The following is a 20,178-nucleotide window of genomic DNA, read 5'->3' as shown; positions in this document are numbered from 1 at the left end:
CTGGGTCTCCCACATTGCAGGCAGATTCTTTACCATCTGAGCCACCAGGAAGCCCTTATACAGACTGTTTTATATTAATTTATGCAAAACACTGGGCATCTTTAAATCTTTGCATTATAGATCTCAAAGGACAGTCCCTTGCCTGCATTTTCATTTATTTTATTCTCAAATTTATATGTTTCGAGGGCACTCTCTTTGGCCAGTTACTTCAGAAAATAAAACATTCTCCAAAAGCAGCTGACCACACCTTTTCGACATTCCTGTTCTAGAATTTCACTTGAGTCTCACCGCTCTTTAAAAACCCACAGGATGATTCTGAAAATTGCTAGGTTGGTCGCGCAAAAGCGGGAAAGCTTCTGGAAGTCACTCCCTCAGAGTGGTTACCCACACAGCCTGCCAGAAGCCAAGGCTGTGATGCACACAGCACATGATTCCCTCTCTCCCTCTCACCGCCATCTCCTCCCACCCACCCCCGTCCTCTTCACCCCTTCGCTACTGACCATGCCATTGTAACACACACACACAGTATGTAACAGTGAAGCCATTTATTACAACTGAACCAGCAGAGGAGCTGAAGTCCAACCAGTGCAGCAGCGAGAGCTCTGCAGTTTAAAGGCCCGAGGCCAACGCTGGGCAGGAGGGAAGCCCACCCGCGTGTGCTGCCATGCAGGGAATGAAGCCCTCCCAAGTGTGCAGGGTTGCCCGGAGCAGCCCCCCGCCTCCCCACAATGTGGCAGGCTCTGGACTGCAGTGGGGCAAGGAGCCGCTCTGATCAAGATGACAGCTGGCGCTCCGTAGCATGTCCCTATGCTCCGCTCGGAACATAGGGTCACAAAGCCCCAACCGTGCAGCTCACTTCTGCAGGTGTGTGTCTCACGGCAGCCGCGTCCCACACCAGCACACGCAGACCACCGTGCCTGCCCCCTCCGAGCCACCGTACCCTTGTGCGATGCTGCCAGCAGCCAGTTTTAGAGCCAAATGAAATAAGACCCCGGCACACAAGGCTGGCAAGAGCCAACATTCAACTCGGTCATTTCTGAGACACAACCCTCAATTTTGAGGTTGATGTTTTAATCCGAGCAGCTATCAACCCCCAGAGACCCTCAAGGCACAGAAAGATCTGCACTCAGTGACCCTACCGCGCACGAATCGGCTTCCATTTCTCCATTAGTGTTTTGTTTTGTTTTGTTTTGTTTAAAAATATGTATTTACTTGGCTGTGCCACGTCTTCAACTGCGGCACATGGGATGTAGTTCTCTGACGGGGGAGGGAGCCCAGGTCCCCAACACTGCAAGCTCCGTGTCCTACCCACTAGGCCACTAGGGAAGACCCTTTTATCAGCCGTTTTGCAAATACGTTTAAAGCTCAGCTCCTGCAGTGACCTGCAATGTCCTCTCCTGCAATCCTCAAGGATAAGGGTCCACACAGTGGTGTGTATTTCACCTAAATTTCACCCTCACTGCAGGAAGACTGCTACTCTGGACACATTTTAGAATGTGGGCATATAATCATGTTAACACTGCAGCCAGCCCATTTTTTCATGCTCTGACCTGCTCTGGGGGAGCTGACTGAGTTGATTTCTATTTTTAAAGCTCAAAATGAACTCATTAAAGAAGGCCTAACCCCCATCCTTTCATTAACAATCCTTCCAGGCAACCTGGATTCCCCAGCCAGCAACCCAGCTGCGCCTTAGTCATTAAAGGGTTCCTTCATTTTGCTGTTCTGCATAAAGCACTCCATTCAAGCCCATCACAGTGGGTTTCTCTGTCATCAGAAAGAACTCGACTGTATACAAAACACAGCAGCTGTCTGATGAACTAGAAAAAATGCCATAAGGAGGGTGTTCACAGTGTCCCTGCCCTGGGTTTGCTGGTCCCACAGGCAGTGGTGAGGGGCCCCAGACAACCCAACTGGTGACCAGCCACTTCAAGTCTGGCCGAAACCACACGCCCAACCACATTATCCGAGCCCTCAACCCCCGTAAAGCAGCTCCTCCGCGCCCCCAAGATGCCTCCTCAGTGACCCCAAGTGCAAGATTCTCCTACCTTGGGGTGGGGCTCTGTCCTCGGCCAGTGCCACCGAAGAAAGTTCTGTGTGCTTCTCCAGGTCCCCTGCTTCCCATCGAGGTTCCATGGAGGCGTCCTGCCAAGGGCGGCACAACAGGACACCCAGTCATCAAGCAGCCTCCCCCGAGAACCTCTGCGATCACGAACCCCTTCATTGTGGGTGCGCCCTGTGAGCCAGCACCCTGAACTGGGTGACGTGGCCTGCAGTCAGCCCAGCCCTTGTCAAAATGACTCAAGGAGACCTCAGTCCCCTTGGGCTCCCCAGCAGGAAGCAGGACTGCGACGTGAGGGCTGGAAAGCTGTGTGACATGGTGGACCCCAACCCCACCCAGTCAAATCAAAACACTGCTGGTCACACAGCTCACCACAGTCAAAGCTCAAGCCCTGGGACCTGGAGTCTGGCAGCCTGGTCTATTGACCTCAAGAAACATGAATTCTCAAAGGTCACGTGGCACAGGGCACCATCTCAGGGGACACACATGCCCTAGGTGTCCACAGGCCTTTCTGTACTGGGGGCCACACAGAAACCAGAACCTCTCTTCAAACGCATGCACACACACACACGTTCATAAGTGTATAACAAAGCGATCGCTGGTTCTATTGTTTATAAAAAGATGCCTCCGTCGGATGCCGCAAGAAATCTTTCCTTTGAAATACACCCCTGCAGATGGAAGGAACAGAAAAGGCAGAGAGAGGAAGACTGACTATGAACCGTGAAGTATGAATACAAGCACGGAGATTTTTTAGAAAGCTAAACATCAGCTTTCACCATCAATATGCCTAAGGAAAGTGCAATAGTTTAAAGCACTGCACTTTCAGTTACACTTACCCCAGAGCAATCTTTAAAAATATCTGACCCCATAAAATAAAAACCAAATGAGAACAGTCAAAGTATGAAGTGGCATCAGTATTTGAAATGTCTCACGTGTGTTGTGATAAGGGTGGATGTGAAGCACCCCTTTTCATTTCAGAGGACAACTTAACCATTTTCTGTTGCTCCCCCAATCTCTTCCCTCTGTATTAACGGCAAGCTAATCAAGGGGGAGACAGCTTCAGCTAGAGATGAGGCTGGGAACTCGAGATGTGGGGAAACCAGGGCACCTGCAATTGTCATGAATGTGTGGACCTGGTCCCCAGGTACCACTCGCAGGAGGCTGAGCCTGGTGCACAGAAACGCTTGGACATCAGGACACAAGTCACCACGACACTGGGCCATGGGTGTCCCATTTGTGCTTTGGGGTCAGGGGTTGCATCTGGTCCCCTGCAGGATGCTTACCTGTTTGTAGAGGTCCGTGGAAGGCGATGACGGGACCTTTTCGTGGACGTACTGTGGCCTCTCTTCCTGGTCCACACCCACGTCGAGGATGTTGTCAGTGGAGTGGTACCCTCCGCCACCCCTGGCTTCCGGGACTTTCCTCTGTTCCCTCCAGGAGGCTTGATACTCAGCGAAGGTGCCGAGCCGCTCTGGCGGGATGGGTCTCCCCGCCTTTCCGTCTTTTCCAGGGCCCACTGTCCACAGCATCTCCGGCTTCTCCCTGGGGAAGCCACAGGGTGCCGGCCTCGGCCCGGGCTGGGGGCCCACGGGCTTGCTGGTTTCCTCAAAAAACTTCCACCTGTCAGCAAAGGTGCGCAGAGTCTCATCGTGGGGTGCAGGGCGCTGGTCCCCGTCAGCCCCACCGCGTTCATCTTCTCGGGCTCCGAGTAGGACTTCAGTTTCTGCTCGGCAGTGAAGCGCCTCCGGCTCCCGATGCGCGCGCTGCCGCTGCCACTGCCGGCAGCGCACAAGGGCGGCCTGGCACCCAGGGCCCCTCCCAGACGCTGGGGCTGGCTCCGGGTCCGCCAGGCTGAGATCCAGGTCGCGGCGCCGGAACGACGTGGCCCTCAGGACGCGGGCCTGCGCCTCCTTCAAGTGGTCCTTATAGGTGCCGCTGGGAAGGTGGTCTCCAGGGCGCCCACTGGCTGCGCCCAGGAGCCGCGCCTCAGTCTCCACGTCGTCTTCCACCTCCCCCTCCTCCTCCGCGGAGCTGGCCAAGGTGGCCGTGCTCCGGCTCTTCTGCAGCCTGGCTTGCAGCTGCTGGATCTCATTCCTCAGGGTGGTGGCGAAGCAGTCACTCCTCCGGCGGCTTGCCTGCCAGGGCCTCAGGCGGCGCCGTGGCCTCATGTCCTTGTGGCCGGTCTCGGGCGGGCACGCCCTTTCCCAGCTCAGCAAGTGCAGCATGGGCGTCTGCAGGGGCAGATCTCGCCGCCCCCGTCGTCCAATCTGCCCACCACCCTCTTCCTGCCACCTCTGTCCAGGAGGCCAGCCCCCGGTGGGTCCTCTGGTGCCCTGTCCACGGGTCTGCCCTGCTTCTCTGCCGTGCGCCCAGGGCGCCCTCCAGCCGGGACGGGTAGCAGCGGGGCTGAGGGGCCGGGCGCCCCACTGGGGACCGGGTCTGGACATCACGCAGTAGTAGCGGCTCTGCGCGCTGCAGTCGCCCCTCTGGTCTGCAGCACGCGTGGCCCTCCGACGACAATGGCAGCAGGGGTGTTGTCCCCGAGGCAGTCAGCAGGGAGGGGCTCCCCTAGCCACGTGGTGGCCCTGGGGCCCTCGCGGAAGAAGGGGCCCTCGTCGCTCAAGTGGCGCGGGTGTTGGCACACGGGCGAGGGCTGCGGGCGGCGCACGTCAGTGCTCGATAGAGAAGCCTGCAGCCGGCTGGGGGCCCCCAAGAGGGCCCAGGACCCGCTGTCGCAGGCTGGCCACCCACAGTCCACATGTGCCCCTGGAGCGCACCCCGAGCTCGCAGCTCTCCGGCCGTCAGCCCCGCGCGCCGGCCTCAACAGCTGATTAGCGGGTTCAGGTCTCTTCCAGTCGCCACCGTGGGGCTGCACGCGGCTCAGGCCCGGCAAGGGCTGCGCTGGGGCCGCGTCTGCTGAGACCGTGGGGCCCTGGGTCTGCTCGTGGCTCCTGGTGGCAGCGGAGGCCTCCCACAGGCCCAGTTTGTAGATGATATTCTCGGCCGAGGCGGTCCGCCTTGGGGAGGGACGGAGGGGCTCTTCTCTTATCCGGAACATACCAGACGGGCCCGGAGCTGGACCGCCCCAGGTGGTTGATGCTACTGCTGGACTTGGCTCGGGCCGTCCTCCGGGACCAGGCTGTCAAGGCACCCCAGGGGCTCCTCGGTGCCCTGAGGGTCGCCGGCCGCCAGGCTTGGGAGGAGGTCTAGGAAAGAAGTCCGCTGCAGCGGAGGCCTAGGGCCCACAGGCCAACATTCAGAGGGATATGGCATCGGCCGAAACAGCGTCTGCCTTTATTTGGGCAGGTGTGGTCCGCAGGGTGCTGCCATGAAATTAAAAGCGGGTGGAGAATGAACATATTGAAAAGCTGAGTCCCGCTTGCTGGCACCGCCCAGGCGGTCGATGCTGCTGCTGGACTTGAAGAAAGCGGAGAGGCGCAAGAATGGTCTTTTGGGCTGGGAGGATGGGTCCAGGCTGCAAGGAGATCCAGCCTCCCCAGGAGATCAGCCCTGGGAAGTGGTTGATGTGCGCTGTACTTTGGTTCGAAGAGCTGGCTCCCAGGCACCGCCCGACAGGTCCTGGGAGGAGGAGCTAGGAAAGGAGAAGAAACCACAGGCAACAGAGGGGTGCTTTAGGGCCAGGTTGTAGGGAAGGGCAAGAGGAGACGGTGCACGTGGGCGCAGCTGCCCTCATGCAGACATCACTAACCACTCTTCCCCCATGGAGATCCCTGGACGGGAAAGTGAATATGAGTATGCACAACAGTGTCCCAGTCTTTGCAACCCCCATGGACTGTAGCCCGCCAGGCTCCTCTGTTCATGGGATTCTCCAGGCAAGAACACCAGAATGGGTTGCCATTTCCTTCTCCGGGGATCTTCCGGACCCAGGGATCAAACCTGCATCTCTTGCATTTGCAGGTGGATTCTTTACCACCTGAGTCACCAGGGTGAAGCCCAGAGAAGGTGAGCGCACCGCATCTAACTTTTCACATTTCAAAGAGCAGCTTTTCCGAGGCAGGCTGAAAGGGTCAGAGTCCTCCCCACTGGATGGCTTTTCCCAAACAGAAAACCTTCAGTGCTGCAGTACATTTCTGAAGACAACACCCACAGGCTGGGCAGAAGTCCGCAGCATGCAGAAGTATCCTGGATAGCAAACCGCAGCCCACAAAGCTAAGGATGGCTTTTAGGTTTTCTAGTGGGTGGAGAGGGCAAAATTCAAAGAGTACCACGTGATCCATAAAAACGATCTGAAATTCAAATTTCAGTGCTCATAAATATAGACTGAGGGGAACACGGTCATGGCTGTGTGCAGGGCTCCAAACTCAGAGCTGAGCAGCTGCCAAAGACACCTGCCCACCAGCTAGAAAGTGTATCTGGCCCCTTGTGGAACAAGTTAGTGAGCCTCTAGTTTAGTGCATGAAATAATTCATGCTATGCACTGCTATCATGAGGAAGGCCATCAAAAGAGAAGGATCTTCAACTTAAAAAGGCAAGTTCAGAGATAAGATTATATTTGCAAAACCCAAATATTAAATTACAGGCATTCCTCATTTTACTGCACTTCTTTGATACTGCTTCCTCCCTGCCCCCCAAACTGAAGGTTTGTAGCAATTCTGCATCAAGCAAACCTATAGGTGCCATTTTCCCCAACACCATTCACTCTGCCACATTTTTGAAATTATTGCAGTATTTCAGAATTTTTTCATTATTATTTCTCATGGTGATTTGTGATTGTTCATGTTACTATTGCAAAAGGACTGCCACTCACTGAAAGCTCAAACAATGATTAGCATTTTTTTAGTATTTTAAGACTTAGGTATGCACTTCTTTTTTTTTTTTGATAGGACAATATTGCACACTTAAGCTCTCAGTGGTTAAACTATTTATCCAGGCATGTAAAATGCTTTCATTAAAACTCAACAAAGCTGGAACATTCATGCTTCAAGGGGGGTAAAAAACTGCATCTACTTGAGGTTTGAGAGGAAGCAAGATAAGAAAGAAAAATGTGTGACCTGGGAAAAGACACAAGAGTGTGAGCTGGCTAAGTCACGTGAACACTGGGCTCCACACCGTGTCCTTGGAGGACAGACCAGGTCCCCTCCCAGAAATGGAGTACATTTCTTTCCATCCTGTCTCCTCATTCCTGAGTGGATTTTTCCAGGAGATTCTAAGTCCAAGCAGACAGAAATAAAGCTCAGCAGCGGTTTCCAAACGGCACATGGGTGTCTTAATTCAAAAACAGCCAAATGGGCTTCATGGAGATCCTGTTACATGAAGTCACTGTCATAATGCACTCTGAGGCCCACTTTTTCACTTAAGTGTTACCACTGGGATGATAATCTGGGTTTTTCCAAAGTACCGTGGACTCCAAATACTACCATCTCTTATGGCTGTAAATAGGTAATATTGTACTTATTTATGTAGCTGGGCCATGTCTTAGTGGCAGCCCATGGGCTCCTTAGCTGCACCACGCCAAGACTTAGTTGCAGCATGTGGGATCTAGTTCCCTGACCAGGAATCAAACTGGGGACCTTGGAGCTCAGAATCATAGCCACTGGACCACCAGGGAAGTCCCAGGAATATTCAATTTAAGACACATTTTCCTTTACAGCAGACATTTAGTAATAGTCAAAACCTGACTTTGAGATATTTATGTTAGCTCTGAATACACACACAGACACACACAGTCATGCATATCACGCATACGCTCACATGCACACACACATTCACATACATATACAAACAAATACACGTACACACTCACACAGGCACTTGTGCACACACCCCAAAGAGGCACACTACTGGCTGTTACCATTATCCTTCTAACAGACTAGCGAGGACACTGGCCACTAACCAAGGTGCCTGGTCAGCTCCCTGTGGCTAGCAGAAGCTTCTCCAAGCCAACACCCCCATGGTGCTATCTGGGGGTGGCATTTGCCCTTCTGACCCTGAAATGTGGGCTGCAGGTAAGCCATGTGGACCAGCCTTCCCCTTCTACCAACTCACAATTCTCAGGCCCTCTGTCTCAAAGTCACCAAGAAACCACCAGGCCAAGGCTGGTCCCAAGCCTGGCACATGGGCTGTGAAGGCCCCTGGTTTCCCCTGTACCTCCACAAAGCAACCTGGGAGAGAGGGTGCTGGTGTAGCACAGAATCCCCTGGGGAGCTTTGGCAAAATACACCACTCAACACATAAGTGACCCCTGCCTTCTAATCTGCACGTAAACACCTCTAAAGAAGGGTGGTATCACACCATCCCTTGGTGTGGCACAGCCATCCCACTCAGCTGGCTCAAAGGCATTCGGCCAAAACCGACTTATCAATTAGACGACATAAATGAGAAAGCATGCTTGCCCATCCTTTCTCCTGGTTTTTTGTTTTGTTTTCTTTTCAAGTATTATACATCTGCTACTCAGTGAAAAAAAGTTAGAATCGTTCCAGTAATGATGCATCCATAGACTTTTCTCATCAGAAAAGGAACATCATTCTGAAGTCAAGAAAGGCACCATACAAAAAAAACAACCTACGGGATGCAGAAAAAGCAGTTCTAAGAGAGAAGTTTACAGCAATGCAAGTTTATCTTAGGAAACAAACAACCTCAAATACTCTAACCCTATATGTAAAGCGACTAGAAAAAGGAACACACAAACTCCAAGAAATCATGAACATTAGAGCAGAAATAAATGAAATATAGACTAAAAAACACTAAGAAAGATCAAACTAAAACCTGATTTTTGAAAAGATGAACCAAATTGATAAACCTTTAGTCAGATTCAAGAAACAAGAGGACCCCAAAAATCAGTAAAGTCAGAAATGAAAGAAATTATAACTGATACCACAGAAACACAAAGGATCTTATGAGATAATTATATGAACTACATGCCAATAAAATGGACAATCTAGAGAAATGGAAAATGTTCAAGAAATGTACAATTTCCCAAGATCAAACCAGAAAGTAGAAAATGTAAACAAACTAATTAGCAGCAACAAGCTCAACCTAATTTAAAAAAAAAAAAACCCATCAAACAAAGTCCAGGACCAGATGGCTTCACAGGTGAACTCTACCAAACTTTCAGAGAAGTGTTAACACCTTTCCATCTCAAACTATTGCAAAAATTGCAAAGGAAGGAATGCTTCTGAACTCACTGTACATGGCCAGCATCACTGTGACACCAAAGCAGAGACATCACACACAAAATAAAATTACAGGCTACTGTCACTGATGGACACAGATGAAAAATCCTCAATAAAATATCAGCAAACTGAATCAAAAAAATACATTAAAAGGATCATACACTGTGATCAAGTGGAATTTATCCCAGGATACACCAAGGATGCTTCCATATCTGCAAATTACCCAATGGGATACACAACATTAACAAACTGAAGACTAAAAACCATATGATCATCTCGAGAGATGCAGAGAAAGCTTTTGATAAAATTCAGCATCCATTTTGATAAAAACTCAACCATGTGGGCATAGAGGTGACGTACCTCAACATAATGAAGGCCATATATGCAAAATCCACAGCAAAGATTATACTCAACAGTGAAAAGCTGAAAGTATTTCAGGAACAAGGTAAGGATGCCCACTCTCATCACTTTCATTCAACAGTTTTGGAACTCCTAGCCACAGCAATCAAAGAGAAAGAAATAAAAAGAATTCAATCTGGAAAGGAAGAAGTAAAACTGTTTCTGTTTGCAGATGACATGATATTATTATACATAGAAAATCCTAAGATGTCACCAAAAATCTCCTACAACACATCAATGAATTTGGTCAAGTTGCAGGATATGAAATTAACATAAAGAAATGGGTTGCATACTAACAGTGAACCATCAGACAGAGAAACTGAGGAAACAAACCATTTACAACTGCAGTAAAAAGAATTAAGTACTGGGACTTCCTGGTGGTCCAGAGCTTAAGAGTCCTTCCTAGCTTTCACTGTGGGGGGTGTGGGTTTGATCCCTGGTTGGGAAACCAAGTGCCCACGTGTCCCCCAGTGTGGACAAAAATAACAATAATACACACATATATACATACCTAGGAATAATACACACATATATACATACCTAGGAAAAATCTAACCAAGGAGGTAAAAGACCTATAGTCAGAAAACTGTAAGACACTGATGAAAGAAACTGAAAATGCCACAACAGAATGGAAATATATACCATGGACTGGAAGAATATTGTTAAAATGACCATACTGCTCAAAGCAATCTACAGATTCAAAGCTATCCCTATCAAAATACCAACAGCATTTTTCACAAAACTAGAACAAATCAATTTTAAAATTTGCATAGTAACCTCAAAGACCCTGAAGAGCCAAAACAATCTTGAGAAAGAAGAGAGATGGAGGTATCAGACTACACTACAAAGCTATGGTCATCAAAATAGCATGGTAGTGGCACAAAAACAGACACGTAGGTCAGGAAACAGAATAGAGAGCCCTGAAATAAACCCACGCACTTATCAACTAGTCTACGACAAAGGAGGCAAGGATATAAGGGAAAAGACTGCCTCTCCAATAAGTCATGCTGGGAAAACTAGATAGCTACATGCAAAAGAATGAAACTAGAACATTCTCTAACATGGTATTAAAAAAAAAAAAATTTGAAATGGATTAAGGATTTAAATTTAAGACCAGAAACCATGGAACTCCCAGAGGAAAACACAGGCAGAACACCCTTTGACATAAATTGTAGCAGTATTTTTGGGGATCTGCCTCCTACGGCAAAGTAAAGAAAAGCAAAAATACACAAACGGGACCTAATTAAAATGAAAGGTTTTTTCAGAGGAAAGGAAACCATCAACAAAATGAAAAGACAACCTACTGAATGGGAGAAAATATTTGCCAATGACACGACCAATGAGGGGTTAATGTGTAAAAAATAAACAGATCAAACTCTATCTGAAAAATAAATACCTGATTAAAAAATAGGCAGAAGGGACTTTCCTGGCAGTCCAGTGGTTAAGACTCTGCCCTTCCCCTGCAGGGGTGGAGAGTTCTATCCCCAGTTGAGGAACTAAGATCCCACATGACTCATATGGCCCAAAAATACATTAATAAATAATGGTTAGAAGACCTGAATAGACATTTTCCCAAAGAAGACATACAGATGGCACAAAAAGCTGCTCAGCATCAGTAATCAGAGAAATGCAAACCAAAACCACAATGAAGTATCACCCTCACACCTGGCAGAAGGTCTGTCATCAACGAGACAACAAATAACAAAAGCTGGTGACGATACAGAGAAAAGGGAACCCTTGCTCACTATTGGAAAACAGCAAGCAAGTTCCTAGAAAGCTAAAAAGAGAACTACCATAGCATACAGCAATTTCACTCCTTGATATATAAACTGCCCCACCCCAAATGAGAACATTAATTCAAAAGATAACATGCACCCCATTGTTCATTGCAGCATTATTTACAGTCCTCAAGATACGGAAGTAACCTTAAAGTCCATCAACAGATGAATAGATTAAAGAAGTTGTGGTATATATCATACACACAAACACATACAATGGGATACTACTCAGCCATAAAAAAGAATGAAATTTTGCCATTCGTATCAACAAGGACAGGCCTGGAGGGCATTGTGTTTGATGAACTAAGGTGGAGAAAAACAAATACTGCATAATGTCACTTATATGTGGAATCAACAACAACAACAACAAAGAGAACAGAAGCAGACTTACAGACGTCAGAACGAACTAGTGATTACCAGTGGGGGGAGGGAAGGGGGAGGGGCAGGAGAGAGGTAGGGCAGTAAAGTACAAACGATAAAATAAATACGCTACAATGATACATTGTATGGCACAGGGAACATAGCCAATATTTCACAATAACTTTCAATGAAGTATGTGTGTGCTGTGCTTAGTCACTCAGTTGTGTCCAGCTCTCTGCGACCCCATGGATGGTAGCTCGCCAGGGTCCTCTGTCCACGGGGATTCTCCAGGCCAGAATACTGGAGTGGGTTGCCATTTATTTCCCTCCATGGGGATCTTGGGAAAATTGAATTGAGGTCTCCCACCAGTCAGGTGGATTCTTTAGCAGCTCTTATCGAAGCCCAAAAACACTGGAGTAGGTAGCCTATTCCTTCTCTCAGTGAACTTCCCAACACAGGAATTGAACTGGGGTCTCCTGCATTCCAAGAACACTGGAGTGGGTAGCCTAGCCCTTCTCCAGGGGAACTTCCCAACCCAGGAATTGAACCGGGGTCTCCTGCACTCCAAGAATACTGGAGTGGGTAGCCTATCCCTTCCCCAGGGATCTTCCGGATCGAGGAATTGAACCAGGGTCTCCTGCATTCCAAGAACACTGGAGTGGGTAGCCTAGCCCTTCCCCAAGGGATCTTCCAGACCCAGGAATTGAACCAGGGTCTCCTGCATCCCAAGAATACTGGAGTGGGTAGCCTATCCCTTCCCCAGGGGATCTTCCCAACCCAGGAAATCGAACCAGGGTCTCCTGCATTCCAAGAACACTGGAGTGGGTAGCCTATCCCTTCCCCAGGGGATCTTATGGATGCAGGAATTGAACCGGGGTTTCCTGCATTGCAAGGCGGATCCTTTCCCCAGCTGAGCTACCTGGGAAGCCTGTTAAAAACACTGGGGTGGAAAAATTGGGAAATTCCTTCTCTTGTACGGGAACTTATGACCAACCTAGACAGCATATTCAAAAGCAGAGACATTACTCCAAACAAACACTGGTCAAGGCTATGGTTTTTCCTGTGGTCATGTATGGATGTGAGAGTTGGACTGTGAACCAGGTCTGAAGAATTGATGCTTTTGAATATTGGTGTTGGAGAAGCCTGAGAGTCCCTTGGACTGCAAGGAATCCAACCAGTCCATTCTAAAGGAGATCAGCCCTGGGTTTCTTTGGAAGGAATGATCCAAGCTGAAAACTCCAGTACTTTGGCCACCTCATGAAGAGTTGACTCATTGGAAAAGACTCTGATGCTGGGAGGGATTGGGGACAGGAGGAGGAGGGGTCGACAGAGGATGAGATGGCTGGATGGCATCACTGACCCGATGAGCGTGAGTCTGAGTGAACTCCGGGAGTTGGTGATGGACAGGGAGGCCTGGCGTGCTGCGATTCTAGAAAAATTGGGACTGAACTGATCTGATGCTGCAGAGCAAAAATGAAGACTACCATAAATGAACTACACTGCAACAGGAAAGGAAAAGAAAGAAACACGTGGTGACAACAAGGCAGGGCTGTCAGTGGTGTGGCAGAAAGTGAAAGCAGCTCCCCAGCCCCCCGGGGGAGGGGGAGAAGGCAGAAGGTGCGCCTACCTGGTGTGGTACCGGCTCGGCTGAGAGGGCAGGGAAACAGAGGTGCAGCTGGCTCAGACTGGCTGTCAGAGAACTTGGTGGCATGCCAGGAGTGTGGCCTCCAGTTCAGCTCATTCCTCCTGGGGGTAAAAAAAAAAAAAAAAAAGGATGCAGACGACTCAGGGACATCACACCGAGGACCGCTTCGTGTCTAGAAAGGACTGAGAGGCTGCATTGCAGTTGGGCGCGGTTGCTTCCCCTTTAACATCTGGGCACCAGCACTCCTGATACAGGTTCGTTACTGGAGAACTGGTCTGAGCGCAGAGTGACAATCACTGGTTTCCAGGTGGGAATTGGCCCTCGGGCTGCCAAAATGATTCTGTTTCTTTTTAAACATGTTTTCAATTTTTTTTTTTTTTTTTTTTTTTGGCATAGTGGAATCCTGGTTTCCTGACTGGGGATCAAACCCATAGCCCTTGCCCTGGAAGCTAGATTGTAACCACTAGACTACCAGGGAAGTCCTCCAAATTTCTTTGAGGTAAGAAGATAAGATACATCTTGCTTTCCCTTTTCCGTCTCCCCACCAAAAACCACAGCAGCATATTTTGTCTTGCCCATGTCAGTGCAACTTTGCAGACACCCCTGGCCTCCTTGAGGAGGAGGTGTGGGCTGGGTGTCACAGGATTGGGTGCATTTATTTATCCACTCACTTAGGCAAACATGGCTGTCCTGTAGTCAGTGGGGAGTGTGCATGCATGTGTCTGTGTTAGTCACTCGGTCGTATCTGAATCTTTGCAAACCCATGGACTGTAGCTTGCCAGGTTCCCCTGTCCATGGGATTGGGGTGTGTGTGTGTGTGTGTGTCTGTGTCTGTGTCTGTGTTAGTCATTCAGTGGTATTCAACTCTTTGCAACCCCATGGACTGTAGCCCGCCGGGCTCCTCTGTCCATGGGATTCTCCTGGCAAGAATACTGGAGTGGGTTGCCATTTCCTTCTCCAGGGGATCTTCCTGACCCAGGGATTGAACCCGTGTATCTTGCATTGTAGGCAGATTCTTTACCATCTGAGCCACCAGGAAGCCCTAACAGAGACCAGTGGACACATATTGCTTTGAGCCTGTCAGAGTTCAATGGGGACTCTGTGTGTGTATGTATGTGTCAGTCACTCAGTCGTATCCAATCTTTGCAAACCCATGGACTATAGCGTGCTAGGCTCCTCTGTCCATGGGACTGGTGTGTGTGTGTATTTATGGCTGTGTCTGTGTTAGTCACTCAGTCATATCCAACTTTTTGCAAACCCATGGACGTAGCCCACCAGCTTCCTCTCTGTCCATGGGATTCTCCTGGCAAGAATACTGGAGTGGTTGCCATTCCCTTCTCCAGGAATCCTCCCAACCCAGGGATCAAACCTGGGTCCCTGGCATTGCAGGCAGATTCTTTGCCATCTGAGCCACCAGGGAAGCCCTAAAGGGGATCAGTGGACATGTATTGCCCTGAGCCTGTTAAAGTGTCAGAAGTCATCTAAAGGTCCCCCATGGTGGGCATCACCATGCCCTAGACCAGCGGGCTCCAGTCCATTCTGCCAGGGCTTCTGAACATCACAGGCGCCTTCTCTGCCCCCGCCACAGTCACCATCATCCATGATGGCTTATTGGGGTTTGACCACACCTGCCCAGGTGTTGGAAATCTGTGCAGCTGCCATATGAACATCACAAAGCCTCCAGGGCGAGCTGCTGCGTGAGGAGATGATGCACACTTGCCTCTCCTGCTCCTGCAATTCAGGAGGACCCAGTCTCGCCACAGGCAACTCCAGATGGGAGCTGAAGGGCACAACTGAGCCTTCTAAGTACCTGATGGATGTCAAACATTCTTTCCAACAGGCAAGAACATTAAAGACTCTTATGCAATAACAAATAGTAATGAAAACCCAGACTTATTTACAACACAAACCTTCTGATGACTCAGATAATTAACGAGGAAAAAAAAAACCCATGGGTGGCAAAAATGTGGAAGGTGTTGACTTGATGACAACTGCCTACAAACTGAAGCATAAGATGGATGAATCCATCCCACCTCTGGAGTAAATTGATTGTAAAAACCAAGAGTGTACCTCATAGAGTTTCTCAAGATCCTCGTAAGGAAGCTTGTGGCCACGTGAATTTCATTTTCAGAAGGATTTTTCTGTGCTATAATATCCAGAACATCTTTCATCTTCCTTCACGGGTAATTAATGAAGGGAGAAAACTAGACAGACTGCAGGCAAAGGAAAGAGAGGCTGGGAAAAGGAAAGGCCTCACACCTAGTGGCAAATTATTGCAACTCCATAATAGGAAAGAGTGGGAAAGAGGTGGTTTACTGGGGCAGTCCTGCACCCTGAGAGGAGTAATGTTTCTCATCCCATTTTAAAAGATAATATAGGCAGACCTCAGAGAGATTCTAAGTTGGGCTCCAGACCCTCACAACAAAGCAAATATGGTAATAAAGCTAGCCACATGAGTGCTTAGGTTTCCTAGTACATATAAACGTTGTGTTTACATTACACTGGAGTCTACCAAGTGTGTAATAGCATGTTTACGAAAACAATGTACAGACCTTATTTTAAATTAAAAAATGCTAACCATCCTCTGAACCTCCAGAACCTAGTAGTAATGCAAGTAAATTCAAACATCACTGACCACAGAGACTGTAACAAATGCGATGGCAGAAAAGTTCGAAACACTGTGAGAATTACCAAAATGTGAGACACAAAGAGACAAAGTGAACAAGTACTGTTGGAAAAATGTCACCAACAGGCTAACTAATGGCACTAATGGCCTGAGAGGGCTGCCACAATTTTTAATTTGTAAAAACAAACAAACAAAAACAAAACTCCAGGATCTGTGAAGCACAATACAGCCAAGTATGTCTACACACGGGTTTCCCAGGTGGCTCAGTGGTAAAGAGGCAACCTGCCAATGCAAGGAGACGCAGGAGACGCAGGTTCAATCCCTGGGTCAGGAAGATCCCCTGGAGGAGGGGATGGCAACCCACTCCAGGATTCTTGCCTGGAGAATCCCATGAACAGAGGAGCCTGGTGGGCTACAGTCCATGGGGTCACAAAGAGTTAAACCCGACTGAGTGACTAAACAATGTCTATACACAGATACATGTTTCTACTTTGAGAAGACACAGCCAAGGGTCACAGTACTAATTAGGGCTTTTAAAAACAAATGAAAGCACAGTGGAAAGGGTGGTACCCACAAGCTCTAAGTAAGGAACTGGGGCTACTGGGGACAGTGAAATTTTCCTAAAATATGTGTGCTCTTGTCAGATCTTCAGACTTTCCTAGAGCATAGTAAACATATTTGGGAATCAAGGGAGGCTCCCTGATAGCCCAGCTGGTAAAAAATCCACCTGCAATGTAGGAGAATGGTTCAATTTCCGGGAAGACCTGCAAGAAGGGAGGAGACCCAGTATTGGTTCAGTTTCCTGGGTCAGGTAAAGAATCTGTCTGCAAGAGACCCCTGGGACGATGCCTGAAGGGAAAGGCTACCCACCCACTCCAGTATTCCTGGGCTTCCCTGGTGGCTCAGCTGGTAAAGAACCTGCCTGCAATGCAGGAGACCTGGGTTCCAACCCTGGGTTGGGAAGATACCCTGGAGCAGCGAAAGGCTACCCACTCCAGTATTCTGGCCCGGAGAATTTTCCATGGACTCTATAGTCCATGGAGTTGCAAAGAGTTGGACACAACTGAACAACTTTCTCTTTTCAGGTGGTTTGTCAGCCCCTCTAGTGGCTAAAACAGCAGGGTTTTTAAAATTTTTCCTTTTTTTCTTTTTTAAGAATTTATTTATTTTTTATATTTATTTATTGGGTCTTGATTGTGGCACATCAGCATCTTCATTGCATCTGGTGGGGCATGCGGGCTTTCTTGCTGCACAGCATGTGGGATCCTGGTTCCCCAACCAGGGCTCAAACTGGCATCTCCTGCGTTGCAGGGCAGATCTTTAACCACTGGACCACCAGGGGGTGCGGGCTTTCTTGCTGCACTGCACAGTCATGAACAGGATCCTGGTTCCCCAATGTCCCAGGGCTCGAGACCCCACAGGCGGCGGCCCACCTCTCTGCGTTGCAAGACAGATCTTTCCAACCACTGGACCACCCAGGCTCCCCGTCCCTGGGAGGTCCAGGCAAGAACACTGGAGTGGGTTGCCATTTCCTTGTCTGGATGAAAGGTGAGAGTTGACGTCATGTCCGGGCGTAATTGGCTGCAGAGGCTGGATTTTCTGGCATCTGGGTGGGGTGCCGTTGTCTTCTCCGCATTGGGACCAGACTGGGCAGCAAGGCGCAGGGGACCAAATGCTGCTCTGGCGCCACCTAGAGTCCCCAGGTGGAACAGACAGGAGGGGCAGATATAAGATGCTCATCTCAGGAGAAGACTTATGTTTCCTCCTACACAAGATACACTGTGTGGCTTTCAACCACTGGGAGCCTGCCAGCGTGGGGCCATGAGGGGTGCAGAGGCCACCAGTGAGCCAGTGGGGTTGCTCAGTCACATCCAGCTCTTTGTGATCCCGGGATTGTAAGCCTACCACCCTACTCTGTCCATGGGATTTTCTCTAGGCAAGAGCATGGAGTGGGTTTGCCATTTCCCTTCTGTGGGGAATCTTCCCATCCCTGGGGATCAAACCCAGGTCTCCCTGCATTGCAGGCAGACGCTTTTGCCGTCTGAGCTACCAGGCAGATGAGTCTGGGATGCGTCAAAACAAGACACCCCAATGTGAGGGAGCAAGGGATACCTGCTCGGGGTTAACTGCCTCATGTGTATGGGTAGGGAAGACCCACACAGCAGCTAAAGTGCCCTGAGCCCTTGGGGACGGGGAGCCCCCAGAAGACATCAAACAGGAGTGGACCTGAGTGCTATGGAAGGAACACCCCCCTCACCGCCCCACTTCCCCCACCACGGGCCCCAGTCGGACACAAGCCAGCTTGGCTGAGGGAAACCAGCAAGGATGCCCCTTTCCGGGAGGGAGGAGGCTGGCATAGCTCAGCCCAGAGATGCCCAAAGCTGTGCAGGCAGGGATGCTCAGGAGAAAAGAGCCCAAATCTGGCCAGGGCAGGGGGTGCTGATGCCCTCCACTGTGCTGGGAGCTCTGAACTCCAGCAGTTCCAGAAATGCAAGGGGGCTGAGTCCAAGCCATGCCCACCAGACACTAACAGTGTGACTGGTCACCCCAGCAAATAGGAGAGACATCCTTTCTGCTCCAATGGCTACTGTGGCTAGGACAATTTTTCTTAAAAATATGTGTATTGTAGAAAATGTGGCACATTTAAAAATCAGAAGGCCGGTAAGACAACAAACAGCTTCCCTGATGGCTCAGCTGGTCAAGAATCTGCCTGCAATGTGGGAGACTAGGTTCGATCCCTGGATTGGGAAGATCCCCTGGAGAAGTATTCTCCAGTATTCTGGCCTAGAGAATTCCATGGACTAGTAGAATAACCTGTAACCTAAAAATGACCGTGAGTAACATCTCTCTGCATTTCTTCCCCTGTTTTAGATAGTTCAGAGTCCTGCAGACCCGGTGGGGCCTTTCTCTCTGCAGCCTGCTGGGTTGGGTGGGCATTTCTGCATGTCACTGTCACTCTTCTAAAATGTCTTTTTTTGGGGGCCATGTGGCATACAGGACCCTGTTCTCTGACCTGGGATCAAACCTGGGCCCTCTGTCATTGGAAGCACAGAGTCTTAACCACTGGACTGCCAGGGAAGTCCTGAAAGTGTCATTTTTAATTCAGCCTAATATTCCTTCCATGTAAATGCTAAAAAGCTACCGTGTTGACTAGCAGAACACTGGCTTGTCTAGTTTCCAAATCAAATTATCCATCCTAAGGAAGGTTCCCTGAAACCTTTTCTACCAGGTACAAACCAAAATTGATCTCAGTTTGCAAAAGAAACTATAGCCTGTCCAGGCTCCTCTATCCATGGGATTTTCCAGGCAAGAATACTAGAGTGGGTTGCCATTTCCTTCTCCAGGGGATCTTCCCCACCCCAGGGATCAAACTCAGGTCTCCCACACTGTGGGCAGACTCTTTGCCCTCTGAGCCACAAGGGAATCCCAGTTTACTTCAATATTAAAAATAATTTTATATGGCAGGTAGTCTTTTTTTTTTTTTTTAAAGAAGAAGACGTTTAGATCACAAATATTAAACATGATAAGGATACTACTAAATATTAAGAATGGATCTAGATCTTGAAAATGCATTTTTAAAAACGGAACTTTTTTTGAGTGACATTTCCCTTGAGTGAAATGTTCACAATCTCAGACAATTCTTCTCTCAAACAAAATCAATAAATAAAAATCACGTGAATGCTGGGTTATTTTCCTAACCTTTCCAAATGCAGCAATCAGCGGCTGCCTCAGAAAATAAACACAGCCCGCATGCGGTCCCCGCAAGCACGGTGGGCCTGAGAATACAGGGCCTGCAGGCTGGGAGGACAGCGGGGAAGGCAGGGCCTTGGCTGGACACCGTGACAGGGGAACCACAGAGTGAGCGGGCTGCAGGTGTCACTGGCCATGGGGAGACTTCTTGGGGAATAAAACCCCAAGTGACGCTCGGGGCCATCTTAAAAGCAAGAGTCGGAGTAGACAGCAGTGGGGAGGGCCTTGAAGATAAAGGAGAGCCTGGAAAGTCCTGCAGATGCTTCCCACTGAGTACTGGGGTGGCCGAGATGAGCTCCAGGCAGGGAGCCCCTGGAGCTTCCGGACGCAGGGGGACAGAGGTCTGCATGATGCTGATGGTGCTTCCGGGGTGGAGGAAAGCCAAAACCGCAAACACCCTTTTTATTAAGTGTTTTGAAACCAACACA

General features: G+C 49.2%; 1 protein-coding gene across 1 annotated transcript in view; it reads right to left on the bottom strand.

Moving 5' to 3' along the window:
• The window catches only part of LOC102286044 (protein Shroom2), a 141,104-nt gene that overhangs the window by 41,217 nt on the left and 79,709 nt on the right, over positions 1-20,178 (bottom strand). Inside the window, 8 exon segments of the mRNA XM_070366626.1 lie at positions 2,046-2,142; positions 3,343-3,731; positions 3,734-3,884; positions 3,886-4,509; positions 4,512-5,076; positions 5,163-5,294; positions 5,597-5,651; positions 13,357-13,475. Coding sequence (XP_070222727.1) covers positions 2,046-2,142; positions 3,343-3,731; positions 3,734-3,884; positions 3,886-4,509; positions 4,512-5,076; positions 5,163-5,294; positions 5,597-5,651; positions 13,357-13,475 — 2,132 coding nt within the window.

This window comes from Bos mutus, chromosome X (genome assembly GCF_027580195.1).
Source record: "Bos mutus isolate GX-2022 chromosome X, NWIPB_WYAK_1.1, whole genome shotgun sequence".
Classification (NCBI taxonomy): domain Eukaryota; kingdom Metazoa; phylum Chordata; class Mammalia; order Artiodactyla; family Bovidae; genus Bos; species Bos mutus.
Note: the sequence above shows the minus strand (reverse complement) of the source record. Positions and strands in the feature narration are given on the sequence as shown.